General features: G+C 49.8%; 1 protein-coding gene across 1 annotated transcript; it reads left to right on the top strand.

Annotated features, from left to right (window-relative positions):
• The first annotated feature begins 860 nt into the window (after window positions 1–860).
• Window positions 861–3,019, top strand: Foxq1 (forkhead box Q1). Its single transcript, XM_036186754.1, is given in 2 exon segments — window positions 861–2,060; window positions 2,062–3,019. Coding segments are annotated over 2 exon segments (1,203 nt in total). The 5' UTR covers window positions 861–1,592; the 3' UTR covers window positions 2,797–3,019.
• The last annotated feature ends 9,437 nt before the right edge of the window (window positions 3,020–12,456 follow it).

A 12,456-nucleotide genomic window follows, 5' to 3' on the forward strand; every position in this document is an offset into this window, starting at 1 on the left:
CAAGTCCTAGAGGGTGGTTGGAGACAAATGGCGATAAACATTCCTTGCTCTTGGCTGAGGCTCCAAAGAACACACACCCTCCTGTGATTCTGGGCTTACCAAACCCAGGAACTGTACGGCTGTGGGCTCTGCCCACGTTTCGGGACTTCGGGAAGGACTCAAGTGCAGGCAGAGCCTGGCACCCTTCCCGCAACGCGATCTTCCCGCAGAAGAATGAGGCGTTGCCTCCCTCCCCGGAGCCTCCAGCCAGGTATGACAAAATAAAAGTGAAAGTCGGAGGCTGGCTAAGGAGCAAGAGGCACGATCAACCAAAAAGACTCAAAATTTCAACCTCAGGGTTTGTAATTGTTACAAGTGGGAACGTTAGCCATAGAAAGGAAATCATAAGAAGGGCACGTGGCTCCGGGAAGAGGTCAATGCAAAGGCTGTTCCGGGAGGTTTCTGCAGTTCAATGATTCAGTCATCACCAGGGAGCTTTGCTTTCTTAAGAGTCGCAGCTCTCACTGCCAAAAAACGCACCCTGCACTCGGCTCAGGACGGCGGCCAGACCTATGCAAAGTCCCAGTCCCTGGGCCCGGCCCTTTTATGTGTCCCACTGGGTGGGTGGGTGGGGGGATCAAAATGTGTCAGCTCTACCAGGTACAGTGTACAGTGTCACGATCGTCTCAGTGAATCCCAGGGAGCAGAAACCCCACGCGGTGGCCGCGGGAGGATAGAAGCTTCTACCTGCGCCGCGGGCCGGGCGGGGCGGCCGCACTGGCGCACACACGCGCACACCGCAGCCGCGCGCTCGCTCCCTATTGGCGAGACCGGGAGGGCGGGGCCGGCCAGACCCAAAACAAACAACCTGCGCTGGGAGAGCCTCGGTGGCCGCGCCGCCGCGTGGCCTCGGCCTGCTGAGCGCCGTGGGGGGAGCCGCGGCCACCTTGTTCCCCCACCCCCAGGCCGTGGGCGCCCAGGCAGGCCCCGCCCCCGCGGAGCCGCCGCAGGGTTATATTGGGCCGGGCCGAAGGTGGAAGCGAGATTCTGCTGCGGCCGGCCAGCGCGGACATGCTGCCCGGGAGGCCGGCGATGGCAAGGCGGCTGCGGGCGCGGCGGCCACGAAGATCGAGTTCCATGGGCTCTCGAGGCTAAAGACGTCTTGTCCTCAAGAGTAGCGGGTACGCCATCGAACGTCAGCTCGGTGCCTCGAGGACGCCCTGCCTGAGACCTGGGCGTCCAACGAAGGACTACTTCTGGACGCCTGGACGGATAGCAGATGCGCCGGCTCCTTCCTCCCTGAACGAAATCCTGAGGTTGCTCTGGCACCCGCTTTCATTGTGCTTAAAGTCTCCAAACCTCGGAGTAAGGACAGCACCGCACCAACTTCTCCTCCCCTCAATTCACCCAACACTCATAATCCCTCCAAAAAAAACTTTGCAGCGGAAGAGGACCTTTCTACGGAAAAGCGCCTCTCTCAGAAAGAGGCAGGAGCGGTCCCTCCCGGGAGACGCCCGCCTTCTGTGCGCGGGATCACCACCCCGCGCGCCACTCGCTTCCTACGACCTCGCAGGAAAAGGGTACAGCGCCGGTCGGGGAGCACCAGCGCCGGCATGAAATTGGAGGTGTTCGCCCCACGCGCTGCCCACCGGGACAAGATGGGCAGTGACCTGGAGGGGACCGGCAGCAGCGACGCGCCATCTCCGCTGTCTGCCGCTGGCGACGACTCCTTAGGCTCTGACGGGGACTGCGCAGCCAACAGTCCAGCGGCGGGCGGCGGCGCCGGCGATCTGGAGGGCAGTGGCGGCGAGAGGAGCTCGGGTGGCGAGCCCAGCTCCCAGGACGGTTCCGAGGCGGCCGATGGCAGTGCGCAGACCTCTGCGGCAGGGCAGTGCGCGGGCAGCGTGGGCAGCGGCGAGGGCGCGCGCAGCAAGCCGTACACGCGGCGACCCAAGCCCCCGTACTCCTACATCGCGCTCATCGCCATGGCCATCCGCGACTCCGCGGGCGGACGGCTGACGTTGGCCGAGATCAACGAGTACCTCATGGGCAAGTTCCCCTTTTTCCGCGGCAGCTACACCGGGCTGGCGCAACTCGGTGCGCCACAACCTCTCTCTCAACGACTGCTTCGTCAAGGTGCTGCGCGACCCCTCGCGGCCCTGGGGCAAGGACAACTACTGGATGCTCAACCCCAACAGCGAATACACCTTCGCCGACGGGGTCTTCCGCCGCCGCCGCAAGCGCCTCAGCCACCGGACGACAGTCCCTGGGTCGGGGCTGCGGCCCGAGGAAGCTCCACCCGGATCCGAGGGGACCCCGCAGCCCGCGCCTGCCGCCCGGTCCTCCCCGATCGCGCGCTCGCCTGCTCGCCAGGAGGAGCGCTCCAGCCCCGCGAGCAAGTTCTCCAGCTCCTTCGCCATCGACAGCATCCTCAGCAAGCCTTTCCGCAGCCGCCGCGACGGCGGCGACACGGCTCTGGGGGTGCAGCTGCCCTGGGGCGCCGCTCCCTGCCCGCCGCTGCGTGCCTACCCGACGCTCCTTCCCCAGGCGCCCGGGGGCTCCCTGCTGCCACTCTGTGCATACGGCGCGGGCGAGCCCACGCAGCTGGCGTCCCGCCGAGCCGAGGTGCAGCCCTCAGCGCCCCTGCTGCTGGCGCCCCTGTCCGCGGCGGCCGCAGCTAAGCCATTCCGAGGTCCCGACGCCAGCGGCGCAGCGCACCTGTACTGCCCCCTACGGCTGCCCGCGGCCCTGCAGCCGGCTTCGGCCTGCGGTCCCGGCCTGCACCTGTCCTACCCCGTGGAGACGCTGCTAGCTTGAAGCGAGCTCTGAGCTCTGTAGAGGGCCTGGGGTGGGGTTGGGGACTCCATTAGTTGAGGTTGGAATGCAGGCTCCCGGTCTGAGCACCTTCCACTTTCCAGAGGAATAGAGATTTTTTTTTTTTTAATCTCCTTCAGACGTGCCTTAAAGTTAAGCATTTTGACCCAAGTGTTTTAACTTAGTCCAGAATAGTTTCCTTTGTCTTTTGTAACTTAAAGGAGAGTCAAAGCCGTTCTTTTCTATTTTTTTTTTTTTTTTTTTTTTTGGCCAAGCCTGTCCTCTCCTGCATAAAGCCTTTCCTCTCCCGTTTACTCCTTCTATTTTTGTTGCACCTTCAGCTGATTTCTCTTCCCCACCCACAAAAAAATATAAAAGTACATCAGGGAACCACTCCATGGGATAAATGATATGACTACTATCTGGGGTTCTGAGACCCTGTTGGGTGTGCGTATGTGGTGTTCGCAGGCGTGACTGAGTGTAAGAGAGCTGTCAATCTTTGGACATTTTCTCTGCTATCAACCAATGCTTCACTGTGCCAAAAAAAAAGGGGGAAATGTTGTTGGGTTTTGTAATTAAATTATTTATATATTTTTGAAACCTGAATTGAAATGTTGCAGGCAACGGCTACAGCTTTATTAGTGGTTACCTAACTGTGGTCTTCTTGGGCCAAGCAATTTCTTTAAAGGAAAAGTTAACATTATGTTTGTGGGGTGCCAGGGCCACCACCACGTGAAAACAAGTGTGATTTTTATTTTAATATTATTTGTGTCTGTGTATATATTCGTGTATAAATTTTATGAAGCCCAGGCATACTGCTTGTTGTTTGGTTGTTTGTTTGTTTGTTTTTTTAATAAAACTCATGATTTATCTACAAAACACTTTGTGGTGATAGATTGGAGTAGAGGGTTTTACCAAAATGGGTTCAGAGTTGAGTCGCAGAAAACTTCATACTGGGATCAAAATATTTGTGGTTTCATTTTCAGATATGGCCTTATAATATCCAGGATAGGCCTTCCCTTAATAGGATTCCCTAGACAAAAAAAGACATGCAGGAGTTAGCACAACACAGAGGTCTGCCTGTGTCTCACCCCCTGAGACCCTCAGCAGCCCAATTAAGCTTTGCAAACAGCTGATAGTCAGGTAGACATTTTCAAGTCAGTTGATTGAAGGTTGAAACTGGATCTTGGCATAAAGCTAATTCAACACTCCAAAACTGTCTTCAGGCAATTCTCAGGGCAACTTGAATTTCGGTGTTTTGTTTTGTTTTTTTTTATCAAAACAAAACTACCTTTTAGTGAACTAAAACATTTGCCTGGGTGTGGACACTTGGCTGTGAACACTTGGGTGTGGACACTGATTTCTTGATAAGTTCAAAAGCAGTGGGTCCCTGATACTTTGCACATTCTGAAATCCTAATGAGTCTTGCAAGTGCTGAGAAATCATGAGAGAAGAAACTTGGGCCTCCTTGTCATCCCTTCCACTCTTGGGAAAATGAAGCCTGTCTTATTCCTGACAATGAGATGGCCTGGAATCTAAACATTTGGAGGTGAAGAGAGCAATGGGCCTGTTGGAGGATGCTCCTTCTGGGGCAGGCATAGACGGAAGATCCTGCCTAAGTCTAGCTGACAAACAAGCTTGGGGTTCACTTCACTGCTTGGGGTTCTAGCTACTCAGTGGTCACAAAAGTGACACTAACAGGGTGGGTTGTTACAATAGGTAATACCGACAAATTAGGTGGAAAAATGAAGCAGAAGCAGATCAGCAGAGGGAGGGGGTGGGGGGACAGGTTCCATTCACAGGAGTCATGTTCAACACTGCTCCCACAGACTCCTCCACAAGTGTGAGAGCAGGGGTGTTTAGCTTGTGCACCTCTGATTTCTGCCTGTCTTCTCTCCAGGCAGGCACCTACCTGTGCAGTGTGCTGCTGTGTTACAAAGCTGGTGTTCATGTCCCCATTGATTCTTACTCTTTTTTCTTCCAATGGCCTGTCTTTTGCCATTCACTGTTTACGCCAAAGAACACACACAAAAATTTTTTTTTCAAAGAGACAGGGAAAGGTAGTATTTTTAAAATCACAACTGTTTCTCCTCCCCTGAAAAGAAAACAATCCCTTCTAATACGCCAAGAGTCAACAAACCTCCTAGGCCTTTGTCCCTAGGGACTGAAGTGTTTTAAAAGGAATTGCCAGAGACCCGGGAGTTTCTTGTCTAGGTTGGGCTTTTCATGGTCAGTTCCACATCCTCTGCCACAACTCAAAGGATTGGGAAGGCCCTGGAGTGTGTGCTTTTCAGGGTGCTGGGCTGCCAGGGTGACAGAACAGCTTCACGGCAGAGGTGGGGTGGAACACTGTGCAAACACTTTCATTTCAGATCACACTGCGGCTTTGCAAGAGAGAGACGCAGAGCAGGACTAAAACCAGTGGATGTAAGGTTTGGTTGAGGAAATACCTTTTGATGCCTGCCAAGCCTATCTAGAGCTAGAGCTGCTGGTAAAGGCTCAACTGAGTTTTCAAAGAACCTCCTAGTTCCTATCTCCCCAGACAGCTTAACCCCCAACCACCTAAAATATTCCAGGCCAGTGAAGGTCTGAGTAGTGGTGGAGAGGAAGGCCCAACATCCACTCAGTCTTCCTAGCTGGGCAGCCAGGGATCAAGTTTGTAGAGGCAAGGAGGTCTCTGGACAGTGACATCTCCTTCCAGACCATCCATTCAGTCTTCAGACCCCTTGCACAGTACTGCTCTGGTGAGCCAGAAGGTGATGAACTTGATCAATATAGACCACTGTTTAGGAGCCTCTCCTGCCTAAGCGAGCTGGGCAGGAGAGAATTTCCACTGTTGTGGGATGGTTCCCTCCAAAGCCCCCAGCTTCTGAGTAAAGAGCCCAGGATCCTTTTAGAACTGAGTCAGATTCTCGACGCCTCCCACCCCACCACCCCTGACACACACACACACACACACACACACACACACACACACACACACACACACACACACACAGCCAAGCACCCAACCAGCAAATAAAGATTCTCCTAGGAACTCAACGAAGCTCTCCAGGGTTAGCCTTGCTAACCTGTGAGCATCAATAAGTGAAACCTACAGTGTCCACTCTCACCCACTTTGAAGTTTCACAAATTACAATTTTCTGTTCTGGGAATGTATATCCACATTCAACATACAAAACAAATTCACAGACTGTCGGAAAGACTCATATTTTTTAATCTAAGAAAGAACACTCACTTTATATGCAAGAAAACAGTGGCCCGTGGGCTGGCTTATCTTTAAGTATTCCACTCTGAGTGACAGACCTGGTTCTGGAACCCGGAGATAGAATTCTTTCCACAATTATCTAGAGAGTTCAGACCCAAACATACTTTGGTCTGAATTTAGCTGAACTACATGAAATTTTCTCAGTTTACTTTTATGACGACGATGAGTAGATTTCCCAACTGGCAAGTGGTTTCTCTCATCCCCAAAAACTTATTCTCTGCTCCTCCTCCCAAACTGTCCCTTTTTCCCTCCACAAAGTGGCCACTGGCCTCTTAGACCAGCACTTCACTCCTTTGTAGAGCTGGCACCAATTTCCACTCCCTTCTACAGAATCCCATAGGTACATTCCTGCAAACTGCAACAAGCAGAATTCTGCTCGGAAAAGAGGGCCTTTAAAAACCTGCCTGTGCCCTAGAAGTCCCTTCTCTCTCGGGGTAAGTAATAGAGTAGGTGGGCATTCCCCACAATCATTTTTTTCCCATACTAGGTATCAAACCCCCCTCAAAAAAAAAAGCCCTGTTCTACATTAAAAGGAAACTAGAATGTCTCTCCTTTATGTTCAATTTTTAGCTTAAAAAAGCTAGCTCAATATATTTACATTCACAGCATTGGAAAGGGGGTGCTCATTGTCACCCAACGTAAAAAGATTTTGATTCTCTCTGTAACTATTTTATTGTAATTATTTTGACCACAAAAGCTGAGCTTTGCTTCAGTTCTAGAAATTAGACTCTGTAGAGTCTTTTTGTAAATATTTCATGCTTTCCAACACAATATTCCTCTCTTAAGTAACAGACTTTATAGTCCCCTAATGAGACCATTAAACTTTTGTTATGCTTTAACAACATAATTTGTTAATTCTTAATGTTGTCAACAAATGGCCCTAATAAGTATCTTCCAAGAAGATCATGATCAAAACCATAGAGCTGTAACTCGCCCCAGATTTGAGGATCTCTTTCAACTTGGCAAAGATTCCAGGGTCATGAAGAACTGGTGATTGTACAGTTCTCAGCCCCTGTATCTTTTCAGCGTCATTGAGATGGGTGAGTGATTAGAAGCAAATGTCATTCCTGTCATTGGCCAACTCCTGCACAGGCTGGAAAATGAACTGCATGAGCCTGTGCTTTGGGAACCACAGCCAAATGTAAACACCCACATGGACCACATCTCCCTGCTTTTCCTAGACCTCTCTGTGGCTCAGGAAGTTCCACTCTGAGGACATGCCGTAACTGCGCCTTTTTTTTTTTTTATCATCACATCTAACCTGTGCTCCAACTAATATACAGGTTCAATGTCCCGCCTATGTGTTTGTTGCTTCTGATAGCCAATTTCTAACCATTAGGGGAACGGTGGGAAGATTTTGTAATCTATTCATGTTTGCCTCTCTCTCTCTCTCTCTCTCTCTCTCTCTCTCTCTCTCTCTCTCACACACACACACACACACACACACACACACACACACATGGCAAAATCCACTCAAGAAAGAGATCAAGACAAAAATGCGAAGGAGGCGCCATCTGAACTTCAGCTGGGTTTCCCTAGGGAAGTGATCATCCCTGTGGGCTTCAGTAGAACAACAGCTGGGAGAGTCACATCTTAGACGCTTCTCCTCACCATTCACCTCCAAGAAAACTCCCGTGCAGGGTCAAAGATGACAGCCAAGTATTTCTTTCTTTTTCCCATGCTTGACTTGGGATCAAGTGCATGTTTCAGTCTAGCGGTGTTTCAGAGTGTGGCAGCATTGTAAACACGGTTAAAGTTCTCCCAGACACTGCAAAGTTTATCGGTGACCATTAACATGGAAAGAACACTTCCAGCTTGTCATTCTGACTTCTCACAATATGTATTTTCATCAATATTTCCTCCCAGTGCATTCTCGACCATCTTAATTTCTCACTGAAGCCTCAGTTTGAGAAGATAGGCATCAAACACTGGCACGCTTCTTCCAGGAGGCAAGAGGTAGAGGCTAAGAGACTTTGGAGCTGTTTCCAACAGACTTCATCATAAGCAAGGCACTTAGGACTCAGACACTGAGTTGAGAGGTCAAGTCAGTCCTTTATTTGTTTATTTAAGAGGCAATTCTCAGGACTACAGAAATGATACAACTTAAACTTACAGCTATGGGATTGCGCTCAGTGGTAGAGCGCTTGCCTAGCAAGTGCAAGGCCCTGGGTTTGGTCCTCGGCTCTGGAAAAAAAAAAAAAAAAAAGACTTACAGCTAGCAGTCAGTCAGAAGCCTGAAGACACGGAAATACATATGTCTACTTGTCTATAAAGATGCAACTTGAAAATACACTAGTCACTAAATGTGAGAAACCTTAAGGAAGATAAATCTTGGAAGTAGAGAGGAGCCCTGACCAGCCCGAATAATAACCCATATCTAGGCTTAAGAAAATATATTCCAGGCTACACAGTTGTCTCTACACAGTGAACTACCCTGGGGAGGGGAAACTGCTATTTTTCTGGGGAAGCCCACACTTCCCTTTCACATCTTCTCGTCCTAGAATCCTGGCTTGCCCTTCCTTGAGTAGATATTGAACAGCTGCCTCCAAAGCTGGACGGTGCCCCCGCCCACAGGATGCCAATCAGTGACCAGCAGGACTCAAGGGTCAAACATGAGTGGTGTTTTAGTGTATCTCCCATGCAGTGGGAAACCCTGGATCCTTCAGTTTCTCTTGTTCCTGGGTCTGAATCTGCTCCTCCGGCATCACTGGGCACAGTGCCGGGAAGCCAGGATGCTTTGGGAACTTTTACCCTCTTAGAAAACCATCCTTATCCCAATAATCACCACAGACATTTCAGTGCCCTAGCTGGAGGATGGCAGGTCCCAGGAGCCAGGAGGAGTGTACAAAGCAGAAATGCAGCTCTATACTGGGCCAGAGCACTGTAGCAGCTGAGAATGCTGTTCAGGACACTCGGTGACACAGAGTGGTCTCCATGTCTTTGAAAGGTGACATCTGTACACTCTGTGTCCTTGATACCCTGAAAGGGCCAAATCAGATCAACAATAGCGGGGGGCTGAGACGAGGGAACTCCCAGGTGGTGGAGCTGCTCTCCATGTTAACTGCAGGAGTAGCTCTGTTATATAGACCCTGCTGACACTTAAGTCACATACCTGAAAGTGGAGTGCAAATTATGCCTCAATCACTCTGACTTATGGGGATGAGAATACATGCGTGTTACCTAAACCAGGAATGTTCCTTACTAACAGCTAAATTACAGGAGCTAACTCCTGGAATGTGCTTAACTGGGTCTTTTTAGGGGGTACTCCTGAAGGTAAGAAAAACTCCCCCATACCTCTAAAGTTAGACATGGCTCCTCACAGTCCTTCCCAACGTGGGCAAAGCTGCACATGCCACTATTACTATCCATGTGCCTATTACTCTTCAGCACATGGGCAAGAAGCACAAACGGGACGCACACTCTTCTTCACTGGTGTGTGGGCTGAGAAAGGAAGGACACAAGAGCCAAGCAGACAGCTCAAATGGGAAGATGCACTGTATCTGAAGATAGATTCCAGAGACAGACAGACAGACAGACAGACAGACTCCTGGGATCCTTCCCATTTCCAAGATGCAAATCAAAAGCCCGGAACCCTGAAAGGAAGAATTCATAGAACTACCTGAGCATGAACTAGCTGGGCTCTATGGTACTCCACATATGATTAAACACCCTTAGCCATCCCTGCTTTCAGAAAGCAGCCCCCATGTGAAAGGGGTCACGTGAAGGTGCCTCCCTCTGTTTCCTGACCCCACCTGCACTCCAGTTCTGTAATCATGAGAGTCAGAATGCTGCAGCAATGTTGAGCAAACATAACACTTTTGACCCCTTGGAGGAGTTACACATAGTTAGCAATCTGAAACAGAATAATTATTAGTTGTCTTATTTATTAGATGAACCCTTTTGAGTAATGGCCTCAGGGGACATTTATAAATGCAATAAAAGACCTCATCACAGTCAAATGCACAAGGATGTGGTTCATTCGAGGTTTTGGCTGAAGCAAAGCTATGAGCCCAGGAATGCTTCTCTAGATGTGTGGAAGGCCTTGTTCCTGCTCTCTTCCTGGGCCTGGTATCAGCATCTGCCTCAGAAACACCGGTTCAACTTAGGAGTTCAAATCACTAAGACACACCTGCCAATTTGGATCCCCTAAAAACATGAATGACCCCTGTGTTTCCCAAAATGTAAGCCCAGCATGACTTGTAAAAGAAAAGTGAGGTCTGATGGCACTGTCTTTCCTCTCAAGCTGTGTCCTTGAACAAGCTGAAGATCCTGAGCTCACAGATCGGGGCCCCAGAAGCCTATCTTGCCCAGTGAGTCACAGGAAATGAAAACCACTGTATCTTTAGTCAGTGTTGATTCAGTAGAATCTAGAGCCAGCCCCCAGCAGGACCATGGCAAGTTGCTTGCACTGTGAGTCATGAAAGAGGGCCAAAACTCTACCAAAGCCCTTTCATACACTGTTCTGTTGGCCTCAGCAAGCCAGCCCCACCTCACCCCCTCCCACTAGAACCAGTTTGCTATACAATTTAAAATGAGCAGAAATTCTACTTCAAGGGGAGAAGGAGAGTGAATGGCACTGGTAGCCACTGCTCCATTACAATGTGACTTCCCCAATGGCAAAACCCAGGAGGACTGATGTGCTGGCCTGGGAGGTTTCATTTTCTCGTGTACCAAACTTACTATCTACAAACAAACCACAGTTTTCAAAGATAATCATCATCTTGTTGGCAATCTTAAGCTTTGTCTTATATATTATCCCTCACTGGTAGAGGTGCTGCCTATGAATGAAATGATCCATGATCCTTCTAGGAATTAGAAATGAACAGAATTCACAAAATCAACATCTCACAATCTGAAGTACATAAATCACAATGAGTCCCCTATTGGTGACTGTTATTCCCTGTGAATAATTCTTGAGGGTATAACTGGTACCAATTTGTCTCAAAACTCCTTGGACAGATTGTCCACAGTTTTCTCAAGAAAGAAGGTAAATGCAGGAAGTGGTAGACCAGGCAGTCTGGTCTAGATTCAGACACCACAGCCATGAGGGTAGCACAGTGTCCGGATCAACAATGCTGCAAACCGGAAGCCTTTCCAACCTAGCTCCTATATCAGCCACCGCTCTAGTTCCTCAGTCCCTCCCCTCCCTGTCTCTCTTTTGGGAAGATGAAAACATGCTATCATCTAGCATGCACAGTATCCAGAGACTGGATTTAGCTGTAAGTCAGAAGCAGTATAAAGGATAAGGGGGATTGGTGCTCTCAAACATACCAGCCCCAAATATCTGTTCTGCCAGGCTCAGGAAACACACCGGTTTGGAAAAATGCTGGTCTAGAATGTTCTGCTAGAGAAGTCTGTGCCTCTGCACCTCCAGCCATCATCACCATATTTCTAGGGACCAGGAGACGTACACCCCCTTTAGACTTGAGGGCCCCTCCCCGCCAGTGTCAGAATAACAATAAGAACATATCATCTCCCCTCCCTCTCCTTCCCTTTCTAAAGAACCATTTTAGACACTAACACATCTCCCCTGGGGAACAAGGTAACTCCCTGACCAGCAAATAGTTGGTAGTCAAACATGTAGATATTTGGGAGTGAGTGCAGGAGTGTGGTGGGCTGGCCAGGGGCGAGTGCTACAAGCAAAGCCACACATCCGAACCTCTCAGCTAAGGAGCTGGAGCCCCAGGAAGGGCAGCATAGGCAAGGGCTGAGGCTGCCAGATTCCTGACCAGGAAGAAAGATGGGATATGGTGCCAGACTACACCCTGGGTGGCTGAAGGACTACCTGGTAGACAGTTCTGTCTGCCCAGCCCCTGTTTCAGGTGAGGTGCTTTCAGAAGCGAATACTCAGAAAAGAAGCATGGCATCAATTAATGTGACTGATACAAGTTACAGGGAGGGAAGTAAGCCTGGAGCAGCAGGTTCAGGGTGGTTGCCAAGCCAGATGTCACAGAGAATCTGTACTGCCAGAGCTGAAGGCCACGAGGACATTCAAGATTGTGTGAGATGCTTGTTTCATAACAACCCCTCCAGTGACTAGGGGACAGGAGGACATTAGCTAAGAGGACAGGAGAACCTGATTCCTTGGAATGTCTGAGCTTTCATGCATTAGGCATGATGGCTTCTCTCAGTGCCTTCAAGAATAACACAGAGGAAACAAAGAAGTTGACAGCAAGCAATAGACCTTCAGTCTTCCCTACTCTGTCCTGTTCACACAAGACATGTGCTCTTGTGAAGACTGAGCATCCCCACCAAGCACACTGATTTGGAACATGGTCTCTGATTTACAGTACTTGCAATGTGCATGGAGCAAATGTTCCTATGGCAGCCAGTGTCAAGACAACAGTGGACACTCATCCTGAACATTGGACAGCTAGACCCTGGATACACTGGTT

Source organism: Onychomys torridus, chromosome 5 (genome assembly GCF_903995425.1).
Source record: "Onychomys torridus chromosome 5, mOncTor1.1, whole genome shotgun sequence".
Taxonomy (NCBI): domain Eukaryota; kingdom Metazoa; phylum Chordata; class Mammalia; order Rodentia; family Cricetidae; genus Onychomys; species Onychomys torridus.